This window comes from Gekko japonicus, unplaced genomic scaffold, assembly GCF_001447785.1.
Source record: "Gekko japonicus isolate JY-2015 unplaced genomic scaffold, Gekko_japonicus_V1.1 scaffold3999, whole genome shotgun sequence".
Classification (NCBI taxonomy): domain Eukaryota; kingdom Metazoa; phylum Chordata; class Lepidosauria; order Squamata; family Gekkonidae; genus Gekko; species Gekko japonicus.
Genome location: NW_015174372.1, coordinates 99,291 through 108,702, shown reverse-complemented (window position 1 = coordinate 108,702; position 9,412 = coordinate 99,291). Strand labels below are relative to the sequence as shown.

General features: G+C 50.3%; 1 protein-coding gene across 1 annotated transcript in view; it reads left to right on the top strand.

Annotated features, from left to right (window-relative positions):
- Positions 1-9,412, top strand: part of LOC107121439 (1-phosphatidylinositol 4,5-bisphosphate phosphodiesterase gamma-1-like) — a gene marked incomplete at its 5' end in the record, with an annotated part of 59,781 nt that overhangs the window by 3,557 nt on the left and 46,812 nt on the right. Inside the window, 4 exons of the mRNA XM_015424347.1 lie at positions 433-553; positions 2,808-2,976; positions 5,794-5,913; positions 9,096-9,203. Coding sequence (XP_015279833.1) covers positions 433-553; positions 2,808-2,976; positions 5,794-5,913; positions 9,096-9,203 — 518 coding nt within the window. The remainder of the gene's footprint in view (positions 1-432; positions 554-2,807; positions 2,977-5,793; positions 5,914-9,095; positions 9,204-9,412) is intronic.

The window sequence follows — 9,412 nt, the reverse complement described above, 5'->3', positions numbered from 1 at the left end:
GTTCAACAGTGGGAGGGGTCTTCTAGTGTCCTGGCCCCACTGATGGACCCCCTGATGGCCCCTTGTATTTTTGGCCACTGTGTGACACAGAGTGTTGGACAGGATGGGCCACTGGCCTGATCCAACATTGGCTTCTCTTATGTTCTTATGTCTGGGGCAAGGGATGCTCTGTATTCTTGGTGCTTGGGGGGGGGTCACAGGTGGGAGGGGCTCCTAGTGTCCTGGCCCCACTGCTGGACCTCCTGATGGCCCCTGGTATTTCTGGCCACTGTGTGACACAGAGATTTGGACTGGAGGGGCCACTGGCCTGATCCAACACTGGCGTCTCTTATGTTCTTGTGTTCTTATAATTGTGTTTGTGTGGATGGCAAAAAGGTGAGCAATTCACAGGTCTTCATGAACTAATTGATGTTCTACGCTCTGTGCCTGCAGTGGACTGTTGGGATGGCCCCGACGACCTGCCGATTATCTACCATGGCCACACGCTGACCTCCAAGATCAAATTCTTGGATGTGCTGCACACCATTAAGGAGCACGCCTTCACCACCTCTGAGTAAGTGAAGACACCCAGCTTGGCACAACCCCCCCCCCCCAGCTGCTTTAACCCCTCCCATGCATCCACGGACCCCTCAGTCAGTTGTCTCTGTTCTAAAGGGGGGGACGAAATCTGTGCGGATCTGTTTCTAGTGACTGCGGAAACACACCCTCGGAAAACCGTCTTCTCCGTGGGAATTGCTCAGACCCCAAGAAGGTCTTCTCCCTTGATCAAAAAGGAGTATCTGGATAGCACACACACACACGAACAAACATGAAGCTGTCTTATCCTGAATCTTGTTGGTAAACAAATTTTATTTTCTCAGGAATACAACATGTAAAATTAAATCCAGAGAGGTCTTTCACATCACCTGCTGCCTGGTCCTTTTAACTGGAGATGCCAGGGATTGAATTTAGGACTTTCTGTATGCCAAGCAGAAGCTCTGAGCCAGAGCTCATGCCCACCCTTGGGCCATCAAGGTCAGTATTGTCTACTCAGACTGGCAGCTGCTGTCCAGGGTCTCAGGCTGAGGTCTTTCGCATCACCTACTGCCTGGTCCTTCTAACAGGAGACGCTGCCGGGGATTGAACTTGGGACCTTCTGCATGTCAAGCAGAGGCTCTTCCACTGAGCCATGGCCCCTCCCCACCCTTTGTCCATCGAGGTCAGTATTGTCTACTCAGACTAGCAGCCGCTGTCCAGGGTCCCAGGCTGAGGTTTTTTGCATCACCTGCCATCTGATCAGATGATGGTCCATCAGATGAGCAGAGGTCCATCAGTGGCTATAGGCCACAAGGTATAGATAGGGGCTCTGGGGCAAGGGATGCTCTGTCTTCTTGGTGCTTGGGGGGGGGGGGTCAACAGTGGGAGGGCTTCTAATGTCCTGGCCCCATTGGTGGACCTCCTGAGGGCACCTGGTATTTCTGGCCACTGTGTGACACAGAGTGTTGGACTGGATGGGCCTTTGGCCTGATCCAACATTGGCATCTCTTATGTTCTTATGATCCTTTAACTGGGGATTGACCCTGGGACCTTCTGCATGCCAAACTCAGCCCCTCCCTGTGACAGACAGTTTTTTGCGGTTCCCTTGGGGAGTGGCTCAAGTGGTTAAGACGCTGAACTGCAGGCTGTGGAAGGTCGGTAGTTCAGCAGTTCGAGACCCGAGTGTGCCGCATGACGGCGTGAGCTCCCGTCTCTAGTTCCAGCTCCTGCCAACCTAGCAGTTTGAAAGCAAGACATTGCAAGTAGATAAATAGGTACCACTTCGGTGGGAAGGGCGCCTTGGTGTTTAGTCATGCCGGTCACATGACCACGGAAACGTCTTCAGACAGCGCTGGCTCTTCGGCTTTGAAACGGAGATGAGCACCGCAACCCTAGAGTCGGATTCGACTGGCTTTCGAGCAAGGGAACCTTTACCTTTACCTTTACCTCTGCACTAAAACAGAGGTATCGAAAAGCCTGCACGGAGTGGGCGGCTGCAAAGCACTGAGACTTTTGTGCTGTTCCCTGCGCAGATTCTGCTGTGTGCTCTGCGTATAAATTGAGGACTCTGAGTCCTGCCAGTGGTGCAGTCTGCTTGGAATCGGCTGTGCATGATCCCAGACCAGTCTCTTTCCCAGCCTGGCTCCTTAAGCTTGAACCCGAGATCTTCAGTGTAGGACTCGGCCACGGCCCCTTCCCTAGCAAAGGCAGCCTTTTGTGAAGATCGCTTCAGAGGGGAGCCGCGTTAGACCTGTAGTAGAACAGCTTAGATTCAATTCCAGTGGAACCTTAGAGACCGAAAAAAGGAAGGAAGGAACTGTGAAGTAATTGCGCTAGAAAATATTTAAATAACGGTCACAAAATTCTTATACAAAAATGTGTACAAAAAAAATTGCATATGTAAATGCACAAAGGCAGCTGAAATTGGTGAAATTGACGATGGTCTCCGGAATGTTCTATCGTTTCGATACTATTCTTCTTCCGAATGTGGATCAAAGCAGCGACTCTTGGTCTGTTATTTCAACAGGTGCGTGTCAACAATTTCATTAATTTTCACCGATGTATCATAACATAGTTGCAAGAGATTCTCTGAAAGAATGTTCCTAGGGCATTATACAAGCACTTTGCCCTAGGAACGTTCTTTCAGAGAGTCTCTTACAACTATGTTAGGATACATCGGTGAAAATTAATGAAATTGTTGACACTTGGAATCAGCCGTCAAAGTCCCGCCAAGGCACAGGAAGAGAACAATTACAGACAGGCCTGAGTCTCCCCCTCTCCCCTTCCTCCAGGTTCCCCATGATTCTCTCCATCGAGGACCACTGCAGCATCGTCCAGCAGAGGAACATGGCGTCCCACTTCAAGAAGGTCTTTGGGGACATGCTTCTGACCAAGCCGGTGGACGTCAACGCGGACCAACTGCCCTCGCCGGCCCAGCTCAGGAAGAAAATCCTCATCAAGGTGGCCCGGCCCGCCAATTCCCTCCTGCACGCAAATCCTCATGCCCTCTTTTAGAAGAAGAAGAAGAGAAGAAGAGAGTGGATTTATACCCCGCCCTCCACTACCCAAGGGAGTCTCAGAGCGGCTTACAAACTCCTTTCCCTTCCCCTCCCCACGACAGACACCCTGTGAGGTAGGTGGGCTGAGAGAGCTCTTTTCGAAAACGGCTCATGAGAGAACAGCTCCAAGAGAAGTTGTGACTGACCCAAGGTCATGCCAGCAGCTGCATGTGGAGGAGTGGGGAATCAAACCCCGTTCTCCCAGATTAGAGTCCGCGCACTTAACCACGACACCAAACTGGCAGAAGTTGCCCGTAGCAGAAGTTGGAAAAGACACTTCTCTGGCTGAGTCCCTAGGGAGCTGCTGCCTGTCAGAGAAGGCTGTTGGATCCTTGGTCTGACTTGGGAGGAGGAGCGATTGGATTTATGCCCCGCCTCAGAGTGGCTGACAATCTCCGTTCCCTTCCCCTCCCCAAAACAGGCACCCTGTGAGGCAGGCAGGGCTGAGAGAGCTCTTGACAGAAACTGCTCTTTTTCAAGAACAGCTCTTATCAGAACTACAGCTTGGCCAAGGCCATCCAGCCAGCTGCACATGGAGGAGTGGGGAATCAAACCCGGTTCTCCCAGATTAGTGTCCTCACACTTAACCACTTAACCACTTAGAGTCTGCGCACTTAACCACTATACCAAACTGGCTCTTTACTCCCTGGCCATCAGTGCTCCCCAAATGGCACGATAAATCAAATGATGTTCCAAGCCATGTGATCCTCACCATGTGACCCTTCATGGCTTGCAAGGTTCGAATCCAGTAGTGTCTTAAAGACTAACAAGATTTTCGGGGTATAAGTTTTCAAGAGTCAAAGCTCCCTTCGTCAGATGAAGGGAGCTTTGACTCTCTTGTACCCTGAAAATCTTGTTGGCCTCTAAGCTGCTGACTCTACGGCAGACCAACAGGGCGGCCCACCTGGAAGTATCTGTTTCTTGCATCATGGGCTTCGGCTTTCTTTGCATTCCACTATCCTCCCTCACAGCGATTATTTAGTGGGTACAGTTGCAAGCTGGTTTGGTGTTGTAGTTAAGTGCACAGACTCTAATCTGGGAGAACCAGGCTTGATTCCCAACTCCTCCACTCGCAGCGGCTGGATGACCTTGGGCAAACCATAGTTCTGATAAGAGCTGTCCTTGAAAAAGAGCTGTTTCTGTCAGAGCTCTCTCAGCCCCACCTCCCTCCCAGGGTGTCTGTTGTGGGGAGGGGAAGGAGTTTGTAAGCTGGGGTAAAGCGGGGTATAAATCCAATCTCTTCCACCTCCTCTTCTCCTCCTCCTCCTCCAAGAATCTCCGAACAACCAACTGCAGCCTGGTTAAGGCCATTTGATGAAGTCATGAATCGAACAGGAACTTGAATCTGAGTTTCCCGTGTTCGCTCCTCAGCTCTCCTAGCCTTGCACCTCCGTGGGTCCCCCCCCCCGGCCAAGAACCGCAGTATTGGACCAGGCTAGCCTAGTCTTGGAAGCTAAGCAGGGCCGGCCCTGGATTGTACTCGGATGGGAGACTTCCAAGAAAGTCCAGGGACACCGCAGCCAGTCACCTCTGCTCCTCTCTTGCCTTGAAAAACCCAAAGTTTAAGTTGGTTGTGACTTGACGGTACTTTACAATATGGTGTTGTGGTTAGAAGCGCGGACTCTAATCTGGTAGAACCAGGTTTGGTTCCCCACTCCTCCACTCGCAGCGGCTTGGGTCAGTCACAAGTTCTTTCAGAGCAGTTCTGGAAGGAGCTCTCTCAGCCCCGCCTACCTCACAGGGTGTCTGTGGTGGGGAGGGGAAAGGAAAGGAGATTGTAAGCCATCTTGCAACGTCATCTTTGTGGAAGATCAGACTGGAACAGCTAGAGCACTTATCTTTTTCTTTTTAAAAAAATATATATTTATTAGATTTTTCATGTTATAGACAATAACAATATAGCTTATAGATAACAACATCATCAATAGTCGACATTTCAACCAAAAATACTATTCAACAGCAACTTGGTTAGATAAACAATTTTCTAATCTATCCAAATACACTTCATTAGTCAGTTAACTGAGTGTTGGTCTCTACATATGGCATTCCATTAAATTAGAGCACTTATCTTGATGTATATGTAGTAAGGATTTTATATGGTTTTACTTTGTTTTATGTGTAGGCATATGCCTAATTGTGAGCCACCCTGAGCCCGCGCAGCGGGGAGGGTGGGCTATAAATTGAATTTATAAATAAATAAAATAAAATAAATACTGAGACTCCCAGTGAAAGGCAGGGTATAAATCCAACCTCCTCCTCCTCCTCTTCTTCTCCCCTTCCTCCTCCCCTTCTCTTGCTTTGAAAAACCAGAAGTTTAAGTTGGCTGGGTCATCGTTGTTGTCTGGTGTGTTGTTGTTTTTTTAAATGGCGGAAGGGGAGTATTCTTTATTTTTTTAAAGCAGAAGTCTTTTTAAAATGAAGAATATATAAATTACAATTATCACTGGGCTTACAACAGAACAACCGTAAAAATCCAAAAGCAAAATTTACATATTCTGTCTGGTTTGGACGTCACTGCTTCCTGTTCCCTGCATTCGCCTCCTCTGTCTTCCGCCTTCCCCAAGGAACAAAGGCCTTTTTGTGGGTGCCTGTCTGCGTGAGCACAGACGGCCCGGTTTTTAGAAGACTGGTTTGGAAATCCCAAGCGCCCCCTTCCATAATGGGACGAGGAAGGACTTTGCCCGTTCCCTCCGTAACACTTCCCCCTTTTCCTTTGCAGCACAAGAAGCTGGTTGAAGGGAACCTGTACGAGGAGGTCTCCATGGCCAGCTATTCCGAGAACGACATCAGCAATTCCATCAAGAACGGCATCCTCTACCTGGAGGACCCGATTGACCACGTGAGGGTCTCGCTCGGTCCTTAAAGACAGGGATTGCGGGAGGGCAAAAACGGGCTTCCTTTTCTTTTTTGCCTGAGTGCCACACATTAGAACAGAGGTGTCAAACATGCAGCCCGGGGGCCAGATCAGACCCCCGAAGGGCTTCTATCAGGCCCGCAGTGGAACTGGCTGCTCCTTCCAGTTCTGTTGCTGCTGCGTCATCGTAGGTTTGCAGCTCACAGGTACACACCTGAACAGCGTACTCAGGATTGCAACGGCACAGACATTTTGATGCAATATTTCAGGGCAAGAGGTGTCAGTGATCAGACACTGTTCAATAAACGAAATATTGCAAGAGTGCTATATGTTTTAAGCATGTTTTTATTTTAAGTAAAAAAAAACCTTTGTGTTTGTGTCCTTTATAAAGTTTATATCTCCGCTACCCGGCCTTACATTTTATGACACACACGGCCCAGCTCGGAACCCTCAAAAATGGGGGGTGAGACCCAGGGGTGCCCCTCTCTCCCCCTCTGCTGATCTTAGTGACATCCAGGCTTCAAGACACTTAATAGTTGAACACATGGATGGACCTTACACTGAATCAGACCCTTGGTCCATCAAAGTCAGTATTGTCCACTCAGACTGGCAGCTGCTCTGCAGGGTCTCAGGCGGAGGTCTTTCACATCACCTACGGCCTGGTCCTTTTTTTCAAACTGGAGATGCCGGGGACTGAACCTGGGACCTTCTGCGTGCCAAGCAGAGGCTCTTCCACTGAGCCACAGCCCCTCTTAACAGCTCTCCAGGGTCTCAGGTGGAGGTCTTTCCCATCACCTACTGCCTGGTCCTTTTTTTCAAACTGGAGATGCTGGGGATTGAACCAGGGGCCTTCTGCGGGCAAAGCAGGGGCTCTTCCACTGAACCAAATGGGGAGCATCAACTCACTAGCTGCCGTTTCAGCCTTTTAGGCTGATGCTCACAGCAATTGGTCAAGGTCCAGATGGCAAGCTCTCATGGGCCAGATGTGGGCTTCCAGGCCATAATTTGCCTGTGTTTGGGGGGGGGGGGGTTTGTTGTTGACCCTGCTTACTGGTTTGTTGTTGACACTGCTTACCTTGTCAAGGGAGAAAACTGAAGACAGAAAGGGAGCAAGGATTGGCACCCCCTTATTGTTGTTTATTCATTTCTTTGGTTCTCTGGATGGCTTGCAGAAAAATACATTGAAAAAATATTCCTTTTGCCTCCTGGTTGGGGTGCTACCATGATAGTTTATAAAATTATGCATGGGCTGGAGAGAGAGCTGACCAAGAGAACTTTTTCTCTCTCTCTCCCAACATGCTAAAACTCGAGGGCATCCAGTGAAGCTGATGGGTGGTAGATTCAGGATTGACTGAAGGAAATACTTCTTTACACAACAAGGGATGAAAATGTGGGATTCGCTGCCAGAGGGCGCAGCTATGGCCACAGGAATAAACAGCTTTAAAGGGAGATTAAATAGATTCATGGAAGAGAGGACTATCAGTGGTTACTAAGCTATGGTGGCTAAAGGGAACCTCCAATTCCAGAGGCAATCATCCTCTGAATCTTAGTGCCAGGAGGCGACATCAGGGGAAGTCCTTGGCCTCTCTGCCCTGTTCTTGGCCCTCCAGGGGAACTGGCTGGCCCCTGTGTGAGGCAGGATGCTGGACTGGACGGACCATTGGTCTGATCCAGCAGGGCTCTTCTTATGTTCCTATAGAGGGAAGGCCTCAGCCTCTCTGCCCTGTTCTTGGCCCTCCAGGGGAACTGGTTGGCCACTGTGTGAGGCAGGATGCTGGAAGTTCAAGCGGAGGAGGCTGGACGACCATCTTTCGGCTATGTTGTAGGGCTATCTTTCGGCTCTGCTCCTGCAGAGTGCAGGGGGTTGGACTAGATGACCTGTGAGGTCCCTTCCAACTCTACCATTCTATGATTCTATGACTAGATGGGCCACTTCTCTAATCCAGCAGGGCTCTTCTTAGGTTCTTATCAGGGGGAAGGCCTCAGTCTATGCCCTGTTGTTGGCCCTCCAAAGGAACTGGTTGGCCCCTGTGTGAGCCAGGATGCTGGACTAGAGGGACGACTGTTCTGATCCAGCAGGGCTCTTCGGATGTTCTCATCAGGGGAAGGCCTCGGCCTCTCTGCCCTGTTGTTGGCCCTCCAGAGGAACTAGTTGGCCCCTGTGTGAGGCAGGATGTTGGACTAGATGGACCCTCACTGGTCTGATCCAGCAGGGCTCTTCTTTTGTTCTTTTGTACCCTACACAATTTCAGTCATGCTAGCCAGTTGTGATAACCTGTCGCCTCCCTTTTGGCCAGGGCCCTGGGGGAGACTGTGGCTGCTCTCCTAGCACATGGGTGCAAACACAGAATCTTGGGGCTGCACTAAAAATGTGGTGGGACCACTGGCGGCCCCTCAAAGAGCATGGCTAGGGTTGTTTGTGGAGGCCTGGTCCAGTAAAGCCTCACGGGCTGAGTTTCCATGAGCATGCTGTAGCCTCTGAAGATTCTGGCGGGGTGTGTGTGTGAGCACGAAAGGGCAATTTGAGGAGAGCTGTGAACTTTTGCCCACCTGCTTCTGGTGCTTAGGGGCTAGCCGCTTGAGAAGTTGCTTCCTGGTGGGATTTTGGGGTTCTCCGTCCTGTTCCCTGGATATATTCCCCAGAGAGCACTGAGGTCGGGGACTCAACATCGCCTGACTGTCCCTGGCCCCAAGGATGCCAGACTGGCTATCACCAGATCCAGGGCCTTCTCAGTGGCGGCTCCACACTGGTGGAACAAGCTCCTGGAGGACATCAGGGCCCTGCGGGACCTTCTACAGTTCCGCAGGGCCTGTAAAACGGAGCTCTTCCACCAGGCCTTCGATTAGGAGCCGCCACTGAACGAGCTACTGAACATCTATTGCTGGCACTTTCTTTGGGATAGTCATACGGGGCCAACTACAACGATCGCCATCTGCACTGTATCGCTTGTATTTAATCTGCACTTTATATTTTATTGTTAGAATTTGATCTGTTTTTATTGTAAATTATTATTGTGCACCGCCTTGAGCCTGCTTGTCAGGCAAGGTGGGATAGAAATCGAATTAAATAAATAAATATTCTCCCACTGTCCAGCCTGACTTCCGTCCCCTAGGCAGGCTTGGGCCTACTGTCCACCACATCTTTGACGCTTCTTTCTCTGTGACAGACCTGGAGCCCACACTACTTTGTTCTGACAAGCAACAAGATCTATTACTCAGAGGAGACCTCTCGCTACCAGTCCAACGAAGATGAGGAAGAACCGGAACAGAAAGAGGTATGTTTCTGGGCGGAAAGAGGTGTGGGGCGGGGAGACGGCCAGTTTGGTGAAGAGAGCCAGTTTGGTGTAGTGGTTAAGTGCGCGGACTCTAATCTGGGAGAACCGGGTTTGATTCCCCACTCCTCCACTTGCACCTGCTGATGTGACCTTGGGTCAGTCACGAGCTCTGGCACAGCTGCCCTTGAAAAAGAGCAGTTTCTGTCAAG